This window comes from Peromyscus maniculatus, chromosome 23 (genome assembly GCF_049852395.1).
Source record: "Peromyscus maniculatus bairdii isolate BWxNUB_F1_BW_parent chromosome 23, HU_Pman_BW_mat_3.1, whole genome shotgun sequence".
In the NCBI taxonomy this organism is placed as follows: domain Eukaryota; kingdom Metazoa; phylum Chordata; class Mammalia; order Rodentia; family Cricetidae; genus Peromyscus; species Peromyscus maniculatus.
The window spans coordinates 13,165,337-13,193,064 of NC_134874.1; the positions used below are offsets into that span (position 1 = coordinate 13,165,337).

Consider the following 27,728-nt stretch of genomic DNA (forward strand, 5'->3'; position numbering starts at 1 on the left):
CTGACGGGCTCCTTTACCTGCACTAACACACAGTTGTTAATACTTTATTATAAAGAAACTGGTCTTTCTTGACAGTGTCCTCTTACACTACAAGACTCAACTCTCCTATGTGGCTAAGTACAGGAAGCTAGTTTTTTTTTTTTTTTTAAAGGAAAACAGTTAAGTGTTAGGAAACTCTGAACCTAAATCTATATAGCAACATTAAGCAACGAGGAAATGAAATTATGATTTATTAATTTACATAAAAATTACTTTTTACATTAAGGACTAATTTTTCCGATTGTTAAAAACAGTTTGAAGCTTTTACTACTGGGGCTCATGGGGACCGGTCTGCTCTTCGATCACTTGCTTCACAACCTCTGCCAGCTTCAGTCGGTCTACTTTATCTGTGAATCCACGACCTGGAACTCAAGAGAGAACGAGGTCAGTTTCCAACTCTGCACATGGACAGAGCCAGCAGCATACTTCAGTAGCCAGAATTGGCCCACTGTCCAGAAGCAGTTCAGATCCTCCGTTTTCAAGCAGCGACTGAGTAGTTTCACAAGCTACAAAACCAGAGATCACTGATGTACATCCAACAAGGTACTCAGACCCAAGTACATAAAAACTCCTAGAAGCCGGCCCGGGGAATGGTGGCCCACACCTTTAATCCCAGCACTGGGGAGGCAGAGGCAGGTGGATCTCTGTGAGTTTGAGGCCAGCCTGGTCTACAGGGCCTGATTCAGGAAAGGCGCAAAGCTACACAGAGAAACCCTGTCTCAAAAAAACAAAACATAACAAAACAAAAAACAAACAAAAAAAAAACTACCCTCTGAAATGTATATAAGAAAGTTACAACTGGGTAGAAAGACAGACCAAAAATAAAAGCAGGCGAGTCACAAGGAAACCGGTCAGTAGGCATCTAATCATGGTAAGCATGGTCACCAGGCTGATGCCAATCAAACGGCCCCCGTAGTCAGCGACTACAGAATCTGCACGTCTCAAGCAGCAGCAGTCAAGCTGGTGTGTGTGCAGATGCTCAGAGCCTCAGACCTCGGCGAGCATCCTGAACCCATTCAGCTGCTCTCAAAACACGGACAGTGCCTGCTCAGAACAGGCTAATCCAGGCCTAGGAGGTAAGAATTTCACAAGCTGTTCATCAGGACACAGAAAAGTGTTCCCAACAGCCCTTTCCTTGTTTATCAAAACAAACCAACTGTCCACTCAGTGGTGAGTGGACAGACTATCATGAGAACGTAGATGGACCTCACAAATACAATACTGACTAAAAGAAGTCAGAGACAAAGGACTATGGTGATATTTTATTTGTACTGAAATGTGATTTTAATTTTATGTTAATAAATAAAGTTGCCCTGGGGTCAGAGCTATTAGAACCATAGCAAGAGTGTGATGGTTAGAAGAGCTAGGTAGATTTCTGTGTGTTCAGGGATACAGCCTTTAAGACCTGGAGGGCGGTACTTACAGGCAGTGATGAGGCAGTCATGTGGTTGGGTTTACAACCAATGAGAAGGCAGAACAGACAATTTAAACACAGACAAACAGGAAGTAGCTCTCTCTCGGGGAAGCTAGGAGCACTGCAGGAGGTAAGATTTTATCTCTGAGCTCTGACCTCTCGGCTTTCTCTTTTACATTGGCTCTGTGTTTCTTATTTTAATAAGACGATTGGTTACATCTACAAAGGACACAGACCTCTCTGGTTTTGTTTACACAGGATACAGAACTTGGGGCAGGAGCACTGACTCAGTGGTTCAGAGCACTGGCTGTTCTTGCAGAGGGCCCAGGGTGTTTCCAGCACCACATGGTGGCTCACAACCACCTGTAACTGGAGCGCCAGGGACACTGACTTCCCCTTGTGACCTGTGCAGACACTAGCACACATGTGCTAACACAGACATACATGCAAACACTCATACACATGAAATCAAACAAACAACCCCCCCCTGCAGACTACAGAACTACTGTGATGGAGGTGTGGATACACAGCAGTGTTCCCACTCTGAACACTCACAGTACACACACTGTGAGACCCATCACACAGTTCACGTTTTAAAACAAACCCCGTGAAGTGACTGCTCAGGTGTGGGGTGGCCAGGCCCATTCAGGAAACACGCAGGGGACAGAGTCAAAGCACGCGCCCTCTGTTCCCCAGACACTGGAGCGGGTCTCATACAGTCTACTCAGCTGGAGAGAAAATGCCACCCCAGGCTGCGGAGAGCAGAGCAGGGAAAAGGTCCCGCTCCACCTTGTTCTCCTGGGGAAGAAGTTTGCCAAGTGGCCGATCTGGGAACCCTTCTCAGTCAAATGACTTTGGGCTTAACAGGTGGTTCTGGAAAACTTTCTGGTACTCCCCGACTGCATAGTGTTGTTCCTTGATCAACCGGTCAACAGCCCAGGAATGTGGGGCATGAATCTGGTTTGGTTTTGTCTTTGAAATATTTGACAGAGCTCTCCAGTGTTCATTCTGTAACCCACAATGCACTTTGTAGAAAACAGGCGCAAGGAGCAGACAGCAGACATGCCTGGGCAGGTAAAGCGGGGCTGACACGCCTGGGCGGGTAAAGCGGGGCTGACATGCCTGGGCAGGTAAAGCGGGGCTGACATGCCTGGGCGGGTAAAGCAGGGCCTGCCCCCGGAGCCCCTTCTCTTTACACACCCTCCTCCCTGGCTCTGGCCTCAAAGAGCCCGTCTGTGTGTAAGGGACAGGAGCTGTTGCATCTTACCGTTCCAGCTGAAGCTCTGCAGGGCGTCCCTCAGGAGCTTACACTCCCGGTTGTATTTCCAGGCTTCCTGCATTACTTCATTCAGTCTCTCATCTTCATTCTCTCCTATGGGCAAGAAAGGAGAGGAAGTTTCCATTTTTAGGTAGCATCATGGGATTCTAGCGTCAGAAATGGAAGGATGTGATGACCAACAAGCTGAGAAAGCATGACACAACACGCATGATTTGCTAGACACTGGCTTCCTGGGGATCCTGGTGCCCAGACGACCCTCTGGTCACTGAGCTCTTCTAAGTTCACATCTTCACCCGTGTGCTCTGACAAGCCCAAGGCCGAGTGCTGGGGTCAGTCAGAGAAGTAATGTGAGAATTGTCTCTGAAGAAAACCACCTAGCCAAGGGGGGAGAGCAAGGCTGTGTGCGCTACTCATTCCTACACTCATCCCTTGCTTGAAAATACTCAGGCATGTTCCCAGAATGCTCTTAAATGGCAAAGGATTTTGGAAGACAGGTGAATCCATCTTTTTCTGACCCCACCTAATATGAAGCTTCATTCATTAGCGAGAGCACGGCTCACATCCCCGCCATCTGAACAGGGAGGCTCTTGGGATGGGGCCATGTCCTGTAAAGGCGGTGAAGCCCAGGGCTGGAGGCTGCAGCAGGGCTGGCTGTGAGCTTGTGCAGCGTCCTTAAACTCACAGAAGCACGGTGCTGCACTGTGAAGGTCCTAGAAATGGTGTTGATGGCCCCTAACCAATACCTAGACCTTGTCCACACTGCCGTTCTTCACCCGCCACTTTGTGCCTTCATTGCAAAACTCAGACAACACAAGCCACACGCCATACCTGGTACTGCAGTCAGCCTGAACTGAGGACCTCACAGAAAACCAAAGACACAAACTTACCATGTGTCTGCACTGGGCACTGTCTATACTTCCTAGTAGATGTGGACTCCCTCATAGACTGTACTTAGTGTAAGAGACAGAGAGACCATCACACATTATCCGCTCCTGTCACATGCGCACATGCGCGCGTGCATGCACACACGTGTACACACACACACACACACACACACACACACACACACACACACACACGCAGAACATTAGTAAGTGGCATGACCTTTACCAGCCTGGGGGAGGATACACTGGGCAATGACATCTCGAAGCTTTTCCAAGGCAACATTTGAATCCTCAGCTCCATTCTCATGGTCGTGTATATAAATACCATCCTTTGGCTTGGTGCTTTACAAGCGTGGGGAAAGATAATAGCAAGGTAAGACCTCAGAACCCAGCTCCAAACTCAAGATACCAGAACGTTCAGAAAAAAGTAACTACAGAGTGTGTCCACCTTCTGAGGCCACTTAAAAACTTCATACTATCTACCCTCTGTAGAAAGAGGGCAGACCCCTGGCTGAATTCCCAGCACTCACCACTCAACCATGCCTACTCTGAGGATCAAAGAAATAAGCTCACTTACCCAAGTAACTTCCTCTTTCTCAGGATGGGGTTGTTCACGGAGTGTAGGGGTTTGAGGCTAACCTTGAGGTCCTGGATCCTCATGTTGGCCAGCTGCTCGGCATGAGCTTGCTGGATCCCCGCGACCACTGCCTGCAGGTAAACACGATCATCAGTTCCCCTGGCCTTCTGGCTGTTGAACATTTCTTTGGCTATGTTGCCCATGTTCATCTTGAACTCTAGGATCCATGTGATCTGCCAACCCAAGCTCCCGAGTGAGCACTGGGAGTGGTGTGCCACTGTGCCTGGCTCTGCCAGCTTGTTTCCACATTTGTTACTTGACACTAAAAAGCCAATCCAAGACAAAGGAGATCCATAGAGTATGTTGATGGCATATAAATTTTCAGGCAGAGGATTCTCCCCCTGGATCAGTGAGGCCCAGAGGGACCAGCAGACCACACCTAAGCCACCTACCAGCTAGCCTTCTTCAGTAAGAATTACTAACGGTGCTAGAGATGGCTCAGCAGATGTAAGTTAAGTACACACTGTTCCTACAAAGGACCCACTTCAGTTCCCAGCACTCACAACGGGCACCTCACAACAACCTATAGGTCCAGCTCAAGTATGCCCTCTTCTGGCTTCCAGCAGCACCTGAATGCACAAAATGGCACACAGATAATAAAACAATAAATCTTCATGTTCCTCAAGACAGAAGGCAGCCAGTAAGTAAAGTGTGAGGCTCTCTGCCTTCTTCCTGGGTGGCACACACCCTCAGAGATGTTCATTTCTGAATTCCCACAGCACACAAGATCTGGTTTCTAAAATACTCAATTTGTTTGTTGGCCTTCCCAACCAGTCTAACTTAAACCCCTTGGGGGAAGGGACCATATATGCTCTGTGCCACCAAACCCACACTGCAAGTGTAAAAGGTAGTCCTTGGAAACAGGAGAAAACAAGCTTGACTATATTCAGCCGGCCCAACTTCCCTTTCTCACACTGTCTTTTCAGACACCCAAATAAGCCATCACTCAAAACCTTATCCATCATCAGCTGAGCAGAGGGCAACACATTATCCAGAGCCTCCGTCGAGTTGAGCCAGGGATGGTCCAGCACTCCCTCAATGGTGAGTCTTTCCTCTGGTTTGACCTTTAGGAGCCTAGAGAGAAAACACACCAACAGACACAACATGCAGAGATGTCCCCAGAAGAAATGAAGGAAGTTTGATTCTACCAGCTCCTACAGGCCTGGGACTTCTCACAGCAAGGCAGAATGGGGTGCTAGTCCCATCTACTTGTGGGTACACTATGGCTTGAGGTCTCCTGGACAGCAGACTGAAAGGGGCACCAGAAGTTTTATTCAAAGATACTTCAAAGCTGGGTGTGATGGTGTATGTCTTTAATCCCAGCACTCAGGAAGCAGAGGCAGGCGGATCTCTGAGTTCAAGGCCAGCCTGATCTACAAAGCAAGTTCCAGGACAGTCAGAGCCACACAAAGAAACCCTGTCTCAAAAGAGAGAAAAGAAGAAGACAAACAAACAAAAACCAAACTTCAGGACCACAAATCAAGATTCAGCAGACAGACCAACATGCCTACAGGTCCTGTTGTATTTAATCCCACACTGAGGTCTCCAGGACAATGCTTCAACTGCTTTTGGCTAGCAGTGCCTGTAAACTAGCTGAAGGCCATGCAGTTCTGAAACAACAGGCTGTTATCCAAGACAAAAGCAGGTCCCACCCTATGGTAGGACCTGAACCTTCCTTTATTCAGAGGCAGTCAGCAACTGTGACAGACCGTCATGCGGCACGTTCTCCTAAGCCAACACTCTCCACAGCGGCTGCGTCTGGTCATACTTCATGACCTCACAGCCATTCAGGCTACTGTAACCCTTAACTCACCCCACACACTCCTGGGCTCTGGAGCACCACCTCTCCTAACTACATAGTCCCTCGTCCCAGTGTCTGAGTCAGGACAAGGCCTACATCCCTGTCAAAAATATGGAAGAAGGTCTGAAAAATGACACTAAAGATTGACCTCTGACCTCTACATGCATGCATACCTCCACACACAAGAAGCAGAGAGCCACCAAGACTTATTACAGAGCTGGGCGTACAACAGGGAAGCAGCATATGAAGACGGATAGGAATTTAAACCCTGCCCTCACCATCACAGGAAGTCGTTTATACATTTTAGGAACTAGACTCCCTGTACAGCAGACTCCCTAAACCACCACCTCTCTTTTTAAACTTCTTCTTTTGATGCAGGGTCTCTGTAGCTCAGGTTGGCACTGAATTCATGATTCTCCTGCCTCAGCCTTCCACGTGTTGGTCTTACGTGCAGGGATCAGCACGCCTGGCACAAGCTCCCTTTTCAAAGGGACTGCTGTCGGTAAGACAGTCCCAAAGCATGTCTCGTCCCCTTTCACACGAAGGGACTCATCAAGCAGGCACAGCTGGACTGGAGGAACTACATCTCAAGTTCAGCTCTCCTACCAGGTCTGTGTCAGTCCTCCTTATGGACAGTCCCTGTCCCTTTCTTTTTTGGTTTTTCAAGACAGGGTTTCTCTGTATAACAGTCCTGGCTGTCCTGGAACTTACTTTGTAGACCAGGCTGGCCTCGAACTCACAGAGACCCGCCTGCCTCTGCCTCCTGAGTGCTGGGATTCAAGGCGTGCGCTACCTTCTTCTTCTTCACTAATTCTTCTTCTTCTTTTTTTTTTTTTAAAGATAGATTTAATTATTATGTATACAGTGTTCTGCCTGCAGGCCAGAAGAGGGCATCAGATCTCATTATAGATGGTGGTTGTGAGTCACCATGTGGTTGCTGGAGAATTGAACTCAGGACCTCTGGAAAAACAGCTAATACTCAACCTCTGAGCCATCTCTCCAGCCTCCATCTAATTCTTTTTAATATTTATTTTTGTTATACTTGAGTGCCTGCCTGCATGTTATCCGTGCACATACGTCATGTGTACAATGCCGGAGTGGCCAGAAAAGAACGTTAAGCCCTACTGAACTGAAGTTACAGGCAGCCGTGAGCCTCCATGTTGGTGCTGAGAATCCTGCTCTGCAAGAACAGCCAGTGCTCTTAACACTGAGCCATCTCTCCAGCCCCTGACTCCTTTGTTTGTTTTTTTGAGACAGGGTCTCTCTGTGTAGCTTTGGAGCCTGTCTTAGAACTTGATCTGTAGACCAGGATGGTCTTGACCTCACAGAGATCCGCCTGCCTCTGCTTCCCAAGTGCTGGGATTAAAGGCGTGGGCCACCCTGCCCACTAAAAGAACTCTTTACCCAAGCTGTGTAGAGACAGTAAAACAGGCAACCAAGGACTTCTCTTTACCCTGCATCCCGCTCAGGGCTCCCTAAGCACCTTTCAGCAGCCCAGGCACTCACTTCCTCACAACATCTTTGGCCATCTCTGAGATCTGGCTCCATTCTTCTTCTGGAAACTCGAAACTTCCCGTCATGATCTTTCTCCGCATATCCTTTGGGATAGTCCGACTGTGGTGTTTGGAATAAAAAGGAGGATATCCACACAGCATCACATAGATGATCACCCCTAGGGACCACAAGTCACAGCTCTGAAAGTAAATAGAAAATAATCACTCCCATCAGAGAAGAGCCTCCAACTACAGTCCAGGGGTGTGCAGCACCAACACGTACAAGCTGCTACCACCAAGGACAGTGGCAGCTGAGGACATCTTAGGAGACTCAGTGTTCTCTTCCTGTCTCTGAGAGCCACCAATACTGCATGTACCTATCCCATGCACATCAGCCAGCCTTGAGCAAGGAAGCAGAACACTAACAGCCAGCTCGCACAGGACCACGTACCGTCAATCTGGACGGTGGAGGAGTGCTGGCCACAGCGGCTAAGGCTCGTGCGTGCTGGCGCTAAATGGAATAAGCCGTTTTGAAAGGGCCAAAGCAGTGTAACAACAAAATTTGGAGGTGTAAAAGCATTCGCTGTTGGTCACACATGACAACTGTATCCTACTCTATTCTCATTAAAAACTTCTATTTGAATTGTTAAAAAAAAAACAAAAACAAAAAAACAAACAACTATATAGATTACAAATGAAGAGAATAAATTACAAATGAAGAGGACACTGTCAGTAATTGTAAGTAATGAAAGAGCAGAGAAAGTTCTCCAGATAAAATAACAAGTTTCTCTCTTAACCCTCCTGAGTAGTCAGGCATGAGATCTGAAGGCATGTTTCCCATTTCCTTGAATTCCTTACTCCAGTCTTTAGATCTGAAGGTTATAACAACCCTAGGGGCCACATTTCTCTCGACAGTAGCTCTCATGAGTAGCCTCATGAGGGTGGGAGGCTGCACAGGGTCAGTGTGGGGACCGTCAGCACTCTGTACTGGCTCAGGTGCTCAGGCTGCACACCATGCAAGCTCCTTCAGGCCCAATGTCCAGGAGGTTAAGGGATCCACCAGTGAGCACTGAGCACAAGTGCTCTGCTGACCTGTGTATGTATGTGCACAGTTGTGGGGATGCACATGCTATGCACTCTGCAGTGAAACCACAGGCTAGCCCGGTGTCCTCCTCTATCATTTTTGGCATTATTCCCTTGCGAAGGGGTATCTCACTGAACCTGCCATTTCCTGGCTAGTACCTACCAACTCCACAAATCCTTCTTAAAGCTCCTGTCAAGAGCATAGCTTAGTGGCCTAAACGAAGCCACACAGCGGGAGTGTGGGCATCCACAGCAGTTATCCTAGGCTTCCGTCACCTGTAGCTAGTTTTCAAGTGCCCAAAAAAGCACTTTTTAAAATCTACTCAGCAACTCCAGGACCCATTTCCAGCGGTGCTGGCCTCATGAGGTCCACAGAGCCACATCTGGTGTGTGGCTGTAGATACAGACAGCACCAAGTAACCAAGCAATTGCTCTGCACAGAAGACACTGTTCAAATTAGGCAGTTTTGTTTAAATGGACCTCCTTTTATCTTTTTCAAACTGGCATTTTATGAAGCCCCAGGAATGGCACCATCAATGGCCAAAGTGCGCCAGTACCAGTTTTCAAAAACGGCCTTCACTTGTAAAATGCAAGCTAACCAGGCCACTCCAGTGTTGTCAGGGGACTGTGTGGTGACGACGGCCCTGCTGTAGGCTCTAAACAAGGAAGGACCTAACTTCATCTCTCTCAGATGAGAAACTTGGGTTCCTCCGGTACTGCAGCTGCTGCGGCACCCTAGCATCTCACAGAGTCACTGAGCCCACAGTGGGAAGGGGCTGACCCCCTCCTCCCTCCCTCCCTCCCTCCCTCACCTTGTTGTAAGTGTAGGGCGTTGGCGAGGTAGGTATGATGCCAGACTTCTCCTTCTGGTGCCTTCTCTGTGCTTCCAGTACCTAGCAAAGAGTCAGACCAAATGAGACAGCTTGTTGGAAATCATACCACCATGTCCCACAGCTGGGGACCAACGATGACAAGGTGAAAGATGAACAATCAACAATAAAAAGTAAAAAGCAGGCGCTGGAGAGATGGCTCAGTGGTTAAGAGCAACGGCTGCTCTTCCAGAGGACCTGAGTTCAATTCCCAGCAACCACATGGTGGCTCACAACCATCTATGATGAGATCTGGTGCCCTCTTCTGGCATAAAGTCATACATGCAGACAGAGCACTCATATACATAAAATAAATAAATAAACCTTAAAAAAAAAAAGACAGAAAGGGAAAAGGAACATCAGGCTAGGCAGCAGTGGTGCACACCTTTTTTTTTTTTTTAAATATTTTTTAATCTTTTATTTTTATGTGGAAGGATGTTCTGCCTACATGTGTGTCTCTGTACCACAGTGCTCTTGGAGGCCAGAAATGGCTGTCAGATCCCCTATGACTGCAGTTACAGATGGTTGTGAGCCACCATGAGGGTGATGGGAATTGAACTCAAAATCCCTGGATGAGCAGCCAGTGCTCTTAACCAGTGAGCATCTCTCCAGCCCCTGAAACGCCCTTAATCCCAGCACTTGGAAGGTAGAGGCAGGTAGATCTCTGAATTCAACGACAGTTAGGGCTACACAAAGAAATCCTGTCTCTGTCTCAACACTCCCCCCCAACAAAAAACCCTCAAAAAACATCAATATCACGCTTTTAGCCAGGCATGTTGGCACACACCTTTAATCCCAAGGATAGCCTAGTCTACATAGTGAGACTCTGTCTCAAAACCAAAATACTTTATTTATTATTATTTTTTTTTTTGGTTTTTTGAGACAGGGTTTCTCTGTGTAGCTTTGCGCCTTTCCTGGAGCTCACTTGGTAGCCCAGGCTGGCCTCGAACTCACAGAGATCCGCCTGGCTCTGCCTCCCGAGTGCTGGGATTAAAGGCGTGCGCCACCAACGCCCGGCCCAAAATACTTTCAAGCTTCCTTCTTACAGCTAGTAATTTATCAGTCAGTTTAGGATGTGACCAGCTAGACCGAGCACATGAGGGTCAAGTCCTTTTATCTTTATCCCCCAAGAGATTTGTCTCTTCTTTCCGACCATTAGGTAGTCTGTGACCACTGGCTTGTCCCAGAGACCACAGGGAAACTGGAGGTTAGAGAACTAAAATCAATCAGCCCTCTAAGGCGATGCCCCTGATGTTGACCTGCAGCTGCTGTCGGGAGTGGGTTCTACAGAACACAAGCAACACAACAGGAATCCAGTCTGCACGAAAACCCGCATGCACGTTCTGTCTCCTGACAACCACTCCATAACAGCAGAGCAGAAAAGACTTCACAGCGAATGTCCTGGACAAGTGAATATTCAAATGCTAAGAGCTAAGCTTGCATCTACAGCTAATCCAGTGTAAAATTGACTCAAATGGGCTCTAGAACCTAAAACCGTATAAAATTCTTGCAATGATTTTTTTTTAAGACAGGCATTCAGGAAGTAGAAGCATCAGGAGAATGATGAGTTCAAGGTCATCAGTCAGCCACACAGCCATTTTTATGCCAGCTCAGGAGATACATCAACATGTCACAAAACACAAACTGTGTACAAGTATGTGTGTATGTTCATGTGTGCAGTTGCATGTGTGTATAGGAAGAGAAATCAACACAGTGTGTTTTTATCACTTTCCACCTATTTAATGAACAAAGGTCTCTCTCAAGGAAGCGGGGCTCCCTGATGAGCAAACTCAGAACGCTCCTGTTTGCTTCCCCCAGCACAGGAATGCAGATGTGTGCTGCAGCTCCTAGCTTGTAGGGACCCAGCTTTTACAGGAGCACTGCAGATCACTCAGAGCCCCCTACTGGCCCAGAAAGCATTGCAACTGAGCATCACCTCAGCCCTAAATGTTTTGCTGGCATGACAGTGCATGGCTGTAATCCCAGCACACTAGAAGGAGAGGCAGGAGGATCAAGAGTTTGAGGTCAGCCTGTGCTACAGTAAGAGCCTTGTCTCAAAAGAGAAGCAGCAGCCAGTCCTGGAGATGTATGCCTTTAATTCCAGCAACTGGGAGAGAAAAGCAGGCAGTTCTCTCTGGGGTTGGGGATAGCCTAGTCTACATAGTAAGTTCTAGGCCGCCAGAGCTATATAATGAGACCCTGTCTCAAACAAACAAAACCCCCCAAATAGCCAACAACTACAACACACACACACAACTACAACACACACACACACACACACACAGAAGGTGGAGAAAGAAAAGCAACTGTACAAGGCATTATAATCCTTTCCTTTCTCTTCAGTTTTAGTTATGCAAGGTCAACCACAGAAGACATGAAAACCATTTCTACGAATATGTTTTAAATCATGTCATGCAATGGTCCTGATTAACAGTTGCTAGTCTGGCAAAGACGGCAGCCATCACTGCTAGCCGAGTGATCGGCACAAATCTGGGGCTGGTTGAGATTCACATCCACTTACATCAGTGTTCCCCGGGCAGTCAGAGTGTGAAGGATCTCATCCAGCCATGTTTTGTGGAGCTGAAGAAGGCGCACCCTGGCCTACCCATTCTAATTCAAGAAATGTTCGGAGGTGCTGCCCAAGCTCTGGGCCCACTATACTTTTGGCCAAGAGAAGAGTGCTAATGAGGTAACCAGGCCCTGGAGGATGTGCTAAGTGGCAAAGCCTGAAGCGTCTTCACTGAGGACTGTGAGCAAGAGTACCAGAACCTGGGCTCTACTGGACTGAAGACTGTGTGGGAAAATGTGCTCTTCTGTTCCTTATAAAGTTTATGATACACAGAAAAAAAAAATTGCTAGTCTAAAGTGTATGCTATTATGCTCAGCAGGCTGGATATACTGACTGCATTTTTGATTCACAACACTATAAATGTATGATGGGGTCAGTAGGGCACAGCCCCTGGTAAGTCAACGATTGATCTTACACAAAGGGTTTCACAAAACCAACACCAAACTTTCCAACTGTCTCATTAAGTCAGCTTTGACCCAGTAACTCTAGAAGCAGGCAACGATGTTACAGGAGATTACAGACCAATAGCCTCTGCAGAAAATACAAATGCCTTACCAAAATATTAACTCAAGAACATTCAGGTGTAGTACTTCATGCCTGTAATTCCAGCACTCAGGATGCTAAGGCAGGAAGACTGCTGGGAGTTCAAGACCAACCTGGGCTAGATTTAAGACCTTATTATTTTAAAGGTGGAGAGGGGGAGGAAAAGCACTGAGAACCATGTAACACACATGCACTTTGCTCTACTGGAACAGAGAGAACTCCCTTAGCCTTCCACTGACACCCACTGTTTCCACTGAAACAGAAGTTACCTAAACTTAGTGGCTAAAGTGAACTTTGCTTCTGTAGGATGTCTGTTCTTATGTTGACATGAGCCTGTCCTCCATGGTAGTCCTAGCTGCTTCAATGGAGCAGGAAGACAGGAAGGAACATACCAACTAAAGGTATGCATTACAACAACAGGAACTTCCGGGGATGGAATCCTAATAAATCTACAGAAACAACAATGATCAACCAGATGGTGGTGGCTCAGTCTGGAGGCAAAGGCAGGTGGTTCTCTGCTGAGTTCGAGGCCAGCCAGGGCTACATAGAGAAACCCTCTCTTGAAAAATGAAACCAAACCAAACAATCACAAAGGACCAACAAAAATGCCGGGCGGTGGTGGCGCACGCCTTTAATCCCAGCACTCGGGAGGCAGAGCCAGACGGATCTCTGTGAGTTCGAGGCCAGCCTGGGCTACCAAGTGAGCTCCAGAAAAGGCGCAAAGCTACACAGAGAAACCCTGTCTCGAAAAACCAAAAAAAAAAAAAAAAGATGAAAGTACACTCAGGTTCTAGGAAACAAGGTCAGGTGCAAAATCCCTGCGTCTCCATAAACCAGGGGCATGCGCCTGGAAGAAGATCTCAGAATCTGTGTACAGGCTCCACCCAGCACACTGATACCTCAGGGGGCTGTGTGTACCGAAACATGGCTATAAACATGGAAGGAGGGCAAAGTGGGCCAAGTCCAGACTGGGACCGTAGAAGCTCAAGGGCTTCCTCATGCTGTTGAGGATCAGGCTTACAGAAAGCTACTGCAGTCAAATGAATCTCAGCAACACTGCAAGGTAATTCCATGATGCAACAATTGTTTGTTCGTTCGTTTGTTTGAACAAGTGCAGCTGCAAAAATGTGATTTCTACTGGACACAGTAGCCACACCTTTAATCAGCACTCAAGAGACAAAGACAGGTGGATCTCTGCATTCCAGGCCAGCCTGGGTTACACAGTCAGAGTCTAAGAAAACAAAAAAAGCCAAGACAACAACAACAACAACAACAACAACAACAAAAAAAAAAAAAAAACCCATAAATGACAAAAGCTATTTTAAGGTACCTTACAGATGGGAAACTATGAACTCAAATTAGTAAATAAATGTTTTGTTTTGTTTTTTTTCCGATTTCGAGACAGGGTTTCTCCATGCAGTTTTGGTGCCTGTCCTGGATCCTGCTCTGTAGATCAGGCTGACCTAGAACTCAGAGATCCACCTGGCTGTGTCTCCCGAGGTCTAGGATTAAAGGTGTGCACCTTCGCCACATGGCATAAATGAATATTCTTAATTAGCAGCTGCATTAAAAATGGCCAATAGTGCATGAAAAACAAGCGCAGTCTGGCTGTAGAATGGAATACTACCTAGCAACAGAAAGGACTATATTAACACATGCAGCACAGATGAGTTTCTGAAGCATGCTGGGTAAAGAAGTGAGACAGAAAGGTCACAATCACATTTCCATGAGACCCAGAGCAGATGAAGGGTGTCAGCTCTGTGGATCAGACAAGGAAGGAGCTGAGCAGAGGGCACGGGCTTGCAGATGACTCCAAAGGTCACCGTGGTGATGCTCTCGTGGAGGTCAAGTTCCTTAGTACTGAAACTACACCCGAAGTAGGAATGGTCTCCCTTCTAAAACCACTTTTCAATTGCATGTTAATCTACTGTGTACGATGTGCATGTGTGGCAGCACAGGTGCAGGTCCAAAAACTCAGTTCTCTCCTTCCACATGCGGGGGCCTGGGACCACATTCAGCTTGTCAGGTTTACACACTGAGCCAGCGCACACCCTGAGTCTCCCTTTTCTACAGGTTTGTTTCCCTCGGTTTCACTTCCCAGCAGTTAACCCCAGTCCAAAACATAAAGTAAGAAGGAACTGCACAATCTTAACCCAGAGTTCTGCCCCACTGAGTCCGCTACGTGCAGCACCATCCTGCACCAACAGCACCTGGGACTGGACTTTCCCTTCCATTGAGAGTATCTGCCTTCCACCCACTACACACCTGTCAGTCCCCTAACAGCCTGCTCAGCTATCACAATGGCAAGATCACAGTGCTTAACAATAGTGCCATGGACAGGAGTAGTGACAACGATATGTCCTGAAGTACTGCTTAAGGAGAAGATAAACGTCTATCAGGGGCAGATACAGGAAAACACGTTAAACATGGGGGGGGGGGGTTGGTAGCATCTACAATATAAAGCCTCCTGGCTTTCCTGGATCTAGAGTGTTTTACTGCATGTAAATCAAACCTCTAAACTGTAGCTTAACAAGAGTTGATTTTTAAAAAAATCTATGCGCTGGGTGTGATGGTGCATGCCTTTAATCCCAGCACTCAGGAGACAGAGGCAGGCGGATCTCTGAGTTCGAGGCCAGCCTGGTCTATAGAGAGTTCCAGGACAGCTGGGGCTACACAGAGAAACACTGTCTCAAAAAAAAAAAAAAATTTGTGCATGGGCGTATCGTGTGTACATATAATTACATGTTTTCATGTGAGTTTAGGTGTGTGCATGCTACAACACACATGCAGGGAGGTCAGAGGACAACCTCACATGGAGATAGGCCCTTGCCTTCCACCGTGTTTGAGGCAAAATTTCTTGTTTCTCTACTGCATACGCCAGGTTAGCTGGCAGGTGAGCTTCTGGGGACTCTCCTGTCTTCACCTCCCATCTCATGACAGAACAGAGGGATTGTAAATACATGCACATCAGCCTTATGTAGGTTCTAGGGACTCTAACCCAGGTCCTCAGACTTGTGCAGTAAACACTTTACCCAAAGCCTAAAAACTGATTTTAAAAGCAAAATTCTATACCAAAGGAAGCAATCTAGAGTTTCTGAATCTGAGTGCCTGCTCTCCACCTTGATACAGGCCTAGAAGAGAAGGAACAAGAGCTGGGACTGGAGAGATGGCTTGGCAATTACAAGCATGTATTGCCCTTACAGAGGATCCAAGTTCGATTCCCAGTATCCACAATTACCTATAACTCCAGTTCCAGGAAATCCAACACCCTCTCGGAGCCTGCATGAGCACCTATATATTCTTATATAAACATACTTATATAAAAAATATAGGCCGGGCGGTGGTGGCGCACGCCTGTAATCCCAGCACTCAGGAGGCAGAGCCAGGTGGATCTCTGTGAGGTCGAGGCCAGCGTGGTCTACAGAGCGAGTTCCAGGACAGGCTCCAAAGCTACAGAAAAACCCTGTCTTGAAAAAAAAAAAAAACTTGCCAGGCGGTGGTGGCACACGCTTTTAATCCCAGCGCTCGGAGGAAGAGGCAAGTGGAACTCTGAGTTCCAGGACAGGTTCCAACACTACACAGAGAAAACTCGTCTTGAACCGCCCCCCCCCCACCCTCACAGAAGCCCAAACAAAAACAAAAAACAAAAACAAAAAACCCACAAGTACACATAGTTAAATCTTTAAAAAAAAAAAAAAAAAGAAAAGAAAAGAAAGAAAGAAAAAGTAGGAACAAGAGGCTACAGGCAATTTAGCAATACACAGTAAGGAAGAAAACATGCTTACCTGAGGTGCTACATAATAAGGGGTAAACTGGGGTGTCATCAAATCACCTTGGTCAACTTTAGCAAATCCAAAGTCACATAATTTCACAGGGGCGTCCTGAAAGAAAACACACCGGAGTCAATACTGCACAGCTGTCAGGAAACACTTCTGGAAGCCAGGTGTGGTGGCTCATGCCTGTAATCCCAACACTGTGGACACTGAGGCAGGAGGATTACCATGAGTTTGAGACCAGCCTGGGCTCCAGGATAAAACCGTACCTATATATAAAAGGAGGACAATGCAGGCATGAGGCTCTTGTCAGTTTCTAGCTGAGACCTGAGCCTATGCAGGGCATGTGGAAACTGTTCTTAGTAAACTGGAAACTGTAGCGGGCCCAGAACTTATGAGCACTTCCTGCTGGGTCCCAGCACCCATGTGGCAGCTCACAACCACCTGTAACTCTAGTCCCAGCGCATCCAATGCCCTGTTCGGGCCTTCACAGACACTGCACACACCTGCAAGCAAAACACTCACCCCCACAACAAGCCAGTCAATCGATCAGTAATCTAAAAGTAGTCCAGAAGAAAGTCAGCCTTCATCCATAGCTGTGAGCACAGTTCACAGAGTCTTAGGCTACCGGCCCCTCCTCTCATCAACCCCGAGCACTGCTTCATTCTGAACATGAGCTTCATGGCAACTAGAGCAACTGACTGGTAGGATATGGGGCAGGAGACAGGAATACAGAGGAAAACAAGACAGGGCTGGCAGCAAACCAAACTTAACTTTCCCGGTGACATAAAAAGCAGTCAATTCCTGCCTTTCCCTAAAGCCCTCTGAGTATAAATTTGTAAGTCCCCAAATATATCCATACTGTCCAAATCACCAGGGTCACAGGGGTCATGACATTTCTGAGCCCTAACAAGGAAACAAGTGGGGAAACGAAGGTGTTAGAAGGCCCATGGCCTAAAACCTCCTGCACACGAACTTGGTGCAGCCAGAGGGAAACACACACCTGCCATCCTAGGACTCAGGAAGCAAAAGGAAAACTGAGTTTTAGGCTAACCTAGTCTACATGAGTTCCAGGCCAGCCTGATCTACATATCAGGACAGTGTGACAAAAACAAAACAAGGCTGGGGATGTACTTCAGTTGGCAGCGTGCTTGCCTACTATGCACGGAGGAGTCCTGGGTTCAATCCCCAGTGTCACATAAACTGAATGTGATGATGCATATCTGGAACCCAGCACTCAGGAGGTAGAGGCAGGAGGATCAGAAGTTCAAGGTCATCTTCAGCTGCAGAGCAAGTTCAAGGCCAGCCTGGGATACACAAACTGTCTAAGGAAAGAAAGAAAATCAAACAAAACAAAGTGACAGCATCAAACGAGGAAAAGCAAATTTTCTCACCAAAGAGTTATCCTTGAAAAGCAGATTTTCAGGCTTGAGGTCTCTGTGCGCAATGTTTAGCAAGTGACAGTGCTGTAGAGCCAGGGCTATCTGAAAAAGGGCACAGTGGGGCAGCCACTTCTTAGAAAAGCACCAGCTCTCACACACCTGGCGTGAGAGCTCAGGGTTAAGTCAGGTACAGCTGTGCCCAGTGTCAGTTTCCAAACAGAAGCTAAGACAGACCTGGGCCATCAAGACACAAAAGTGAATCACCTTCCTTTAACCACAGCCTGTAATCACTAAACAAACCTGACTGCAAACGATCCTTTGTCAGAACACAGCGGGGGATACATCCTGTAAGATGCCCTGCTGGGAGAGACACTGTAGGGCCCCCACAGGCAGTACCCTCAGTAGGCAGGGGCTTGCCCAGTGGGGAGCAGGACTGCACCTCAGAGACAAGGACACTCTAGGGAGCTGAAAGGCAGGCAAAGCCTTCCAGCCCGATGGCTTGGTTTTTCTACCTCATCTTACTTAATGACAATACATCTGTCTGTGTAGACCTGCAACAGTGTTTTTTTTCACAGATGATCAGAGCTCATCATTTAGTCTCAGTATTTGAGAAATAAACGGTGTAATTTAAAAGTTAAACAGAAAAGATTCTATAGTTCCTCAACTCGGTGTGCGATTCTCAGCACTTCAAATACTGGTTGCTCCCTAGTCAATCGGAAAGGAGGCATCAAAAGACACTTGAAAACTGAGGGTGGAAAATTGGTGAGAGCTTTCTCATAAAGCTAACTGCTGGGCCGTTTGCCATTCTGGGGTCTGCTTGCTTGTTCTGAAGACAAGCCTAAGGTTTAGCTTGTCACCTCTATTGAGTGGTCAGTGCTGGCTGGAGTGAGGGCATTAAATGGGACATAAATCATTTATACAATAAAATATGATGGATTATGACTAAGAATCATTCACTATTATAAAAATCTGAGAATAGTATTAAAATCTGCAGAAATGATGGGTGACTTATGCAAGAAACATCTCAGGTAGAGATGCCTGAGAACAAGTTTATATTAAACGATTTTCCAAGTGGGCATCAGCAGCATCCAAAGCTACCTGTGCACAGCTGCCATCGGTCAGTGGAGGACACTCCCAGCAGCCTTAGGACACACTTGACACAGTTAAGAATACAATCCTCCCTCCCAAAGTAGAAAGGGGTCCCACTTCCCCGTGAGGTGTCCTTTCTGGTTATATATAACAAAGCAGGCAATGAGAGGTCAAATGGAGCTGTTCTTTCAGCTGGCTTCCCCGATGGATGCAATTGGACCACTTAGCCAGAGGGTCGGCGCCCCCTGGCCCCCGCCCACCCACCCGCCGGGTCGACTTGCCTGCTTTGTTACTTGGCTGGCTTGCTTCTCTGTAAAGTGCCGGTGCTGGCTGATCCTGTGAAATAGCTCGCCCCCTTCCATCATCTCCATTACAATTAAGAGTCGAGCCCTGTTTGAAAGCATTTGATTTTGTTAAGTTAAAAAAAAAAAAAAAGGAAAAGGAAAAGAAAAACCTGAAGCATCAAAAACTGCCATGAACTCATCTACAAAATATGTAACCACTATCTAAGTTCAGGGTTATCTGGCCACTAATAAGTGCAATGATCCTCACATGCTCAACTAAACAAAACAGAAAAAACACAACAAAACATGAATTGGGTTCCTGTTCCTTCATATAAATGCTTCTGCTTCCATCCAAATGCTTTCACCAACAGAGCATAGTTGTGGAAAACAATTGACTTCCCATTGGCTTTCAAGACTCCATCTCTCTTTACCAGCTCCACAATGCCCACTTCCCACAGCCTCTGTGAGCCGCCTGCCTCCCGGGCGGCACTTATACTATGCTGCTTTCTAAGGTTCAGAATGCAAGGAAGAGGCTCCTTTCTGGCTGCCTACTGCACTGCCATGACAGCGTTCACATCTCAGTGTCCACCTCAGGCACTTCTCAAATGTGCAGCTCAAAGAATAATCACGGTTTCTTTCTTCAAAAGGGAAGTCAGATCCGCAACAGGGGCTTTGTATCAGCCTCTAAGACTGGATCGGGAAGGACATTTGGGCCCCTTTCACTGATTTGGAATAAAATCTATTTCAATTCCAATTTATTTATTTATTTAGAAACATAGTCTTACTATGTGGGCCAGGCTAGACTGGAATGTATGATCCTCCTGCCTCGGCTTCTCAGTTCTAAGATTACAGGCATGCACCACTATACCTGGCTTTTTAATGCTTTATTTTGCTTTTAACTAAACTGTAACGCACGCACGCACGCACGCACTCTACTGCTGACCTATAATCCCCAACCCTTAAAAAGTTTTTTAAAAAGAGAAAGTAATCAAATCAATGGTAGAGAAGGGTAGCAGATGAAACAAGATTTCCCACAGGCAGCTGGTAAAACTCAGTGCTGAGACATTGGGCGTTTGTTACATAATTCTGCTCTTACAAATGTTTCTATGTTTTTAAACACAAAGAGAAAGAAGTAGGAAGAGGAGAGAGGAAGCGGGTGGGGAAGGGAAAGAAGACACAGAAGAGGGCAAATCTGTACAACATGACCTCCACGTGGGCGGGCAGATGGTGCCGGCCCTGTGTAGACTTACCTGGGACTGGACTCGTGAGGAAACTGTACACTGTTAGCAAACACTTCAATAATCTGAACTATATTGGGGTGTGTGGCACACATCATGTGCAGACGAACCTTAAAGAGAATACAAGAAATGTTTGTGCAAAGGAAATGCCATTGTTTTTCCCCAAATGTCCCATCAAAAACTGACCACACTGAGTCCAAAGGATGTCTACTTCTGTAAAATCCTTACCACTTAGACTAACTAATACAAAAGAATCTTGTTTTCCTGTCCGGACCATCTCCTCAGTATTTTCTCCCAAATAAAACTGTGCTGACAGATCCACTGTCTATGTCCTCTATTAGTAGAAGAAAACACACATGACTCATTTATTTCAAGATCACCGCTACTAACTGTAAGAAGATGTGAGGCAGCTGGAAGGGAAAGCCCACATGCTAGCAAGCTCTCCACACTGTGACAGAACTCGACAATGTGAACAGGGAAGAAAAGTTCAGTAGGACATAAGATTCTCCACACATCTATTTCCAGGAAGCTGCCTGCCTAACTGTAAACACAGACATATTCTTAGGCCCTAAAAACATCTAAACATGGGCTAGAGGGACGGCCAAGTGGTTAAGAGTGTTTTCTGCACGTCCAGAAGACCCAGTACCCATGATGAGTGGCTCACAGGGCCTGTAACTCCAGCTCTAAGGCATCTAATGTCTAATGCCCTCTTCTGGCCTACACAGACACTACACACCCCTCCCTTTCTTGTGTGTGTGTGTGTGTGTGTGTGTGTGTGTGTGTGTGTGTGTGTGTGTAAACAAGTCCAAGTACTAAAGGAACATACCTCATTTCTAGCTTTTGGACGATCGAGAAGGATTTTCAGTGCAAACCGTTCTTGAGTAGATTTCTTCACACAGACTCTAGGTGTAGAGGGAATCACAGTGGCAGTTAGGATCTACATAGCAAATACCAGGAGGGCACGGCCTAGAGAAACTCTGTCTCAGACAGACAGACAGACAAATACAAACAACCTTCCCTAGAGCAGCAGGTGGCAGGGAAAAGTCTCTAGGTCTCGACCCAGCAGTAATGTCAGCAATGCAGAAAAGACAGCCTCTCAAAAAGTAACCCGGTCTTTTTCTACATTTTTAAAAAAATTCTTTATTTGTTTTTATTGTATGAACATTTTGCCTGCATGTAAATCTGTTCTCCACTAGGTCCCTGCGAAGGTCAGAAGAGGTCATCAGATCCCCTGGAACAGGAGTTACAGGTGGCTGTGAGCTACTTTATGGGTACTAGGAATCAAATCCAAGTCCCCTGCAAGAGTAGCCAGTACTCTGACCCATCTTTCCAGCCCACCTTTTCCATTTTTTAATTACATTTAATTTCTTATTTTGTGTGTGTATACATTTGGAAGTCATAGGGGAACCCGCAAATCAGTTCTCTCCTTCCAGTATTATTGTTGGTCCCAGAGACTGAATCCAGGCCATCAGAATTATATACAAGCGCCTCTACCCAATGACCTATCTCACTGGCCCAAATATTTTGACATCTTAAAACTAACCTGTAATACTATAGACCATGTGACCTTGCTACCTAGCTGTGTCTAGATGTAAAAAAAAAAAAAAAAAAAAAAACTAATAAAAAGCTTTTACTAAGGGGCCAATGAGGTCTCTAGGACCCACATGGAGGAAAGGAGAACCAACTCCTGAAAGTCATCCTTTGACTTCCACACATGTGCTATGGCACACATGTGCACCCATGTGCGTGTGTTCACACACATTCACTCAAAAATGTAAAAACATAATCATATAAATACCCTTTATTCTAGCTAAATAGTACATGTTCTTTATACACACAAAATCCAACACTACAACAGAATTCAAAACCAACCAAAAACTCTACTGTAATTTAAACTCAGGCTAATTCTCACGGCACATCTGATGCCTGTAGCTCAGGGCTCAGTTTGTGTGTCTCCTCTCAGAGCACTGGGCCCTGTTTTCCACATGGGTGTCTTACCTGACTGGACCGCTAATTCCCGCTCCCAGCTTCTGAGTCCAGTTGATACTATATTCTTCTAAAATGGAGGTTTCCTATTAAAAAGAAGAAGAGGGAGAGGGGCAGAGATGACTCCACTGTTAAGCTAGACAATTGAGCAGAGGTAGGACAGCCTGGTTCAGCACCTCACCTCGAAACAGTCCGCGGGCTTTACAACTGCACGTGTCTACTTAACTGCCACTGCCCCCCAATCACTGCCTTCCAATAGCACAGGTGCCAGAACAAAAGGAAACCGTGCAACCCGCCTACATGGTCTATTTAAGTAGACAAATGATGCCTTAGAGAGGGTGTCAAAGTATTACCAAGTCAGGACTTCAGATGGGTGCAGAATACTTAGCATAAAGAGGCCCACATCCATCCCAGCACTGCACCCCCATGCTCGTGCATACACACACGCACGCACGGCACAGTAACTCGTGTGTCTTCACCACAACAATCCAGTGTACTTTCTGAGATTCAGAAAACCTGTCAGCTATCTGCAGAGGTTGACATCCTTGAACAAACTTCAACCTGTGTGGAGAGGAACGTGGACTCTCGGGCCTAACCCTGCCCCCATGTGAAGGTGATAGCCGACTGACAGAGAGCAGACAGGGCTACGAGTTCAAGCATGGCGTTCAGACACTTGCTTTACAACAGGAAGAAAGGCACTTGCAGACCCACTCCAGACTGCTGCTCCTCAGTAACCAACCACCATAACCACCTGAGAATGTTTAAATTCAAAACGACCCAATGCCCAGGCCCCTCACTTGAGATTCTAGAACAACTGATCTGGGACGGAGTAGATGAAGTACTCTAGATTCATTCTCCATTCATCTTTATCTGGGTAGACCACCGACATTCTGAGGCTCAATGATAGCAGAACAGGAGATTCTCAGACAGTGGGAAGCAGGCAGCTGCCTTCCATAAACATGTTTAAAGCTAGACAAAACTGTCAAAACAAAACAGCAGAACTGCTCTGCCTTTCCTTCCAGCACCCAGGAGGCAGAGGCAAGCCAGCCTGGTCTACATGAGTTCCAGGCCAGCCAGGACTGCACAGGCAGACCCTGTCAATTGTCAAAACTAACTATTTCAGAAGAGTCTAAGCTGAACAACAGAGAACTGTCTTTTTCAACCCACTAGAAGTGAGGTCAAAAGCAGCATGCAGCCTGGCTCCTGCAGCTCCTAGCCTCTGTCCTCACTGCCCAAAGCAGTCAGTGGTGTGGCCTGCTCCCAGCGTGAAGCTGCCTATGAAAAGTAAGCCATGCTGCTGCTCTCTTGGACAGGGAAGAAAATGGGGGACTGTGCAGGTAAGAGCAGGCGAATGTGGGTGACAAGGGACAGCTGTGCTAAGCTCCAAGACAATGGTCGTGGCCAGGAACGCAGACTCTGCGGCTTTGGAGGGCAGACCGCTACACAGACCAGAGAATAAGGCCGAAGTGAGCTCTCCACGAAACTCTTTTTGATTAATGGACTAAAAAACCACAAGGACTGGGGGGACTGAGAGGCCAGGGAAAATCTAAAGGCAGAAGGGACTTTGCAGTCAGCTCCATTCTGAAAGGACTCCAGAACCACAGGGGTTGAGCGGCAGGGGTCCAGGCCTCAAAGAGTTCAAAACACTGGAAAGTCTCTGCCCACATCAGGGGCTGACATAGCTAGACAACACACACAGGCTGAGAAAAACAAAAACCTAACATCCCTGAGCAGACGTTAGCAAGCACAAGGAAAAGAAATTCCCTTTTAATTCTATGCAGCTACAAATGTTAACAGGCAGGTGGAGGAGTCAGAGTCCAGAGTCGTTACAATGTTACCAAATGTCCAACTTTAAACAAAAATTACTAGATATATAAAACCCAGGAAATTATCAACCAATAGGAGAAGAGGAAAAATAAAACAATAGCAACTATCTCTGACTACTGTACACAAATAGATAGGTTCTGCACAGATTCAATAGTTTCTGGTTTGTTTTGAATTATTTTCATTTCTGCCAGGCGGTGGCGGCGCAAGCCTTTAATTCCAGCACTCGGGAGGCAGAGGCAGGTGTATCTCTGTGAGTTCGAGGCCAGCCTGGTCTACAAAGTTCCAGAAACCCTGTCTGTGGGGGGGCGGGGAATATATTATTTTCATTTTTATTTTATATGCACTGTTTAGTCTGTATTCAGGTCTGTGTTTGAGAGTGTCAGATTCCCTGGAGCTGGAGTTACAGACAGTTGTGAGCTGTTATGTGGGTGCTGGGAATTGAACTGGGGTCCTTCTCAAGAGCAGCCAGTGCTCTTAAGGGCTGAGTTATCTCTCCAGAGCCTCTGTTTTGTTTTGTTGTGAGACAAGAGTCTCACTATATAGTCCAGGCTGGCCTTGAATTCAGAGTTCAACCACCTCTGCCTTCCAAGTGCTTGGATTAAAGGTGTGTTTCACCACGCCCTGCCCAATTTTTTTTTAATTGTGTTCAAGTGCCCTGGAACCAGAAGGTGTCAGATCCCTTGGAGCTAGAGATACAGACGGCTGTGAGTGGCTGTGGGCCACTCAGTGTGGGTGCCAGGAACCAAACTGGAGTCCTCTACAAAGTAGTGGATGTTCTCAATCACTAAGCCATCTTTCCAGCCCCACCCAGAAAAGGTTGTGGTGAGTTGTTTTTTAATTTCTTTTGTTTTTAAATAAGAGGGCTCAGGTAATAAGTACTTGCCATCAAGCCCGAGCTGTATCCCTTGGAACCCAAATGATAGGAGAGAACCAACTTTCATGTGTGTGCGTGCGCGCGCGCGCACACACACACAACATTCACAAACACATTTTAAAATGTTCTTAAAATTTTTAATACATTCGAAGACTAAAAGAAACAATACTGATACTGAGTCAAACTAAGGACTTTTTTCATTTTTGTTTTGTTTAAACGTTTTTTGTTTTTTAAAGATTGATTGATTGATTGATTGATTTAGTTATTTATTATGTACACAGTGTTCTGCCTGCATGTATCCCTGCAGGCCAGAAGAGGGCACCAGATCTCATTACAGATGGCTGTGAGCCATCATGTGGTTGCTGGGAATTGAACTCAGGACCTTTGGAAGAGCAGCCAGTGCTCTTAACCACTGAGCCATCATGTGGTTGCTGGGAACTGAACTTAGGACCTCTGGAAGAGCAGTTGGTGCTCTTAACCACTGAGCCATCTCTCCAGCCCATTTAAACCTTTTTGATACATCTCACTGTGTTGCCTAGGCTAACCTAGAACTCCTGGCCTCAAGCACATGCCACCATACCCAGCAAATATAAATACTCTCAATGGTGAAACCAAAACAATGAAAAAAATGCATGAAACTGTCAAACAAAAACATGAAGTATCAACACATAACAAAGCTGTCACTCTAAAACAAACAAACAAACAAAAGTCTATTCTGGCAGAGCAGTGGTGGCACATGCCTTTAATACCAGCACTCAGGAGGCAGAAGCAGGCCAGCCTGGTCTACAGAGCGAGTTCCAGGGCAGCCAGAGTTACACATAGAAATCCTATTTTGAAAAACAGTCATTTTTTTTTTCCTAGGGTCACTCTAATTTATGTACTTACTGATTTATACACAGAGTTTGCGGCCCTAGGCTGGCCTCTTAAGTCCCTATGTGGCCAAAGATGACCTTAAACTTTTTATGATTTCATTGTGTGCCTGTGCAGGTGAATGTCCTCAAAGACCTGAGGACGGACGACCTGTAAGCGTAAATTCTCAACAGGCGGTGGTGGCACATGCCTTTGATCCCAGCACTCGGGAGGCAGAGGCAGGCAGATCTCTGAGTTCAAGGCCAGCCTGGTCTACAGAGTGAGTTCCAGTACGGCCAGGGCTACAAAGAGAAACCCTGCCTCAAAAAAAACAAACAAAAAGAAAAGAAAGAAAAAACAGTTGATCTCTCCAGCCTTGTGGGTCCATGGATCTTACTCAGGGCATCAGGCTTGAGCTCAGGAGCCCTTACTCACCAAAACCTCAAACACAGTACTAGCTCTGAGTTCTGATCCTCCTGTGCACTGGGATGACAGACTTGCGCCACTGTGCCGGTTTTATGAAGTGCTAGAGATCAAACCCACGGATTCGTGCATGGTAAGGAAAGTACTCTACCACCAACTGCGCTACATTCCCAGTCTCGTTTGGGGTCATTTTAGAACAGCTCCTCTGAAATAAACTGTTGATTCCGAGGAGGGCAGGCAAGAGAACAGGAGGAAACGGATGCACAGATAAGGAGGGAAAATCCGAAGAACTCGTTTTGGACGAAGGCGAACCAACTTCTGGACCTGAAGCACTCAAACAGGTTTGTTTCAGACCTAACAGGAGGGGCAGGGCAGTTAGAGCCGCTGGCAAGTGTTGCTGTGGACCACCGAGAAGCAAATGAGGCATTCGGGGGCGGTGAAACGTGAAGAGTCCTACGAAGCCCTCTTAGCTCCTCACCTTCGTTCTAGCTGAGCACAAGTTGGAAGTTGGAGAGAATCGGACATCCCCACCCTCCACAACTCAGCACGGTCCAAGGATCCCGGGGAGGCTGAAACCCGGATTCACCAGATTCCAGTGACTAGAACCTCTAAAACCTCTAAACTCTCACCCAAGTTCTCTCGATTTCCCGAGGCTGGCGCTGGGAGGAATCACAGGACAAAGCCGGGAAGAAGTGGCATCTCTCCCTTACCTTGATGGCTTTCTCCATGTCGCTGTCCTCCGACATGCTCCGCAGGGCTCCCACAGCCCGGAGCGGCGGAGGCTGCGCGGCTGTCCGGTCCCCTGGCAGCCGAGGAAGCCAAGGGCTCGGAGCTCGGGTCCCCGGGCCTCGGGGAGACGGGCAGTGCCCGCCCCTGGGGACCGGAGGGGATGAGGGCCCGGGTGCCGGCTCGGCTTCCACGGGCGGCTCTAGGCTGGCGGGGGCGGCGGCGGCGGCAGCGGCGGCGGCCCCTGGGGACAAGGCTTTGTGCTGGGCCCCGCGCAGCCGCTTCCCGGCCTCATCCCCGGCCGGGGAGGCAGGCTCCCGGGGCAGGGCGAGACGGGGAGGGGCCCGGCCGGGAGCGCCGTGCGGGGGGTTGGAGGGGCCGCCGCTTAGGCCCGGGCTCGCCAGGTCCTGAGAAGGGGCGTGCGCCCGCCGCCGCCGCCGCCGCTGCCCGCACCGCCGCGAAGCCGAAGCCGAGCCCGCCGCCGCCGCCGCCGCGCCGCTCCCACTGCCGCTTCAGCGCCACACATCGCCGGGACGCCCGCGCCGGGCAGCCGTGCCGGGCGCCCGCCCGCGCCGAGCCCTCTGCCGTGCCATGCCCCCCATGCTGCCGCCCGGCTCCGAGACCCCACAGCCCCACGCGCGCCCTGCCGGCGTCGGCCGGGCTTTC

At 47.5% G+C, this 27,728-nt stretch overlaps 1 protein-coding gene and 1 pseudogene across 3 annotated transcripts; one reads left to right on the top strand and one right to left on the bottom strand.

The window, feature by feature from the left end:
* Nucleotides 1-213: 213 nt before the first annotated feature.
* Mapkapk5 (MAPK activated protein kinase 5) lies at nucleotides 214-27,180 on the bottom strand. Of its 3 annotated transcripts, none has more exons than XM_076560218.1 (14): nucleotides 27,047-27,180; nucleotides 22,376-22,449; nucleotides 21,204-21,279; nucleotides 20,390-20,487; nucleotides 19,137-19,245; nucleotides 17,779-17,868; nucleotides 16,397-16,492; nucleotides 9,443-9,523; nucleotides 7,561-7,748; nucleotides 5,207-5,327; nucleotides 4,194-4,324; nucleotides 3,843-3,958; nucleotides 2,721-2,825; nucleotides 214-401 (listed from the first exon to the last, which is right to left on the bottom strand). In XM_076560218.1, the coding sequence occupies exons 1-14, from the start codon at nucleotides 27,080-27,082 to the stop codon at nucleotides 307-309; spliced, it is 1,416 nt and encodes a 471-aa protein (XP_076416333.1). In that variant the 5' UTR covers nucleotides 27,083-27,180; the 3' UTR covers nucleotides 214-306. The 3 variants fall into 3 exon arrangements, with proteins under 3 accessions (XP_076416333.1, XP_006970830.3, XP_076416334.1); XM_006970768.3 differs by having other exon boundaries at nucleotides 3,837-3,958; XM_076560219.1 differs by lacking the exon at nucleotides 20,390-20,487 and having other exon boundaries at nucleotides 3,837-3,958; nucleotides 17,779-17,864.
* On the top strand, nucleotides 11,927-12,752 carry LOC102915621 (NADH dehydrogenase [ubiquinone] 1 alpha subcomplex subunit 2 pseudogene; annotated as a pseudogene).
* Nucleotides 27,181-27,728: the final 548 nt, after the last annotated feature.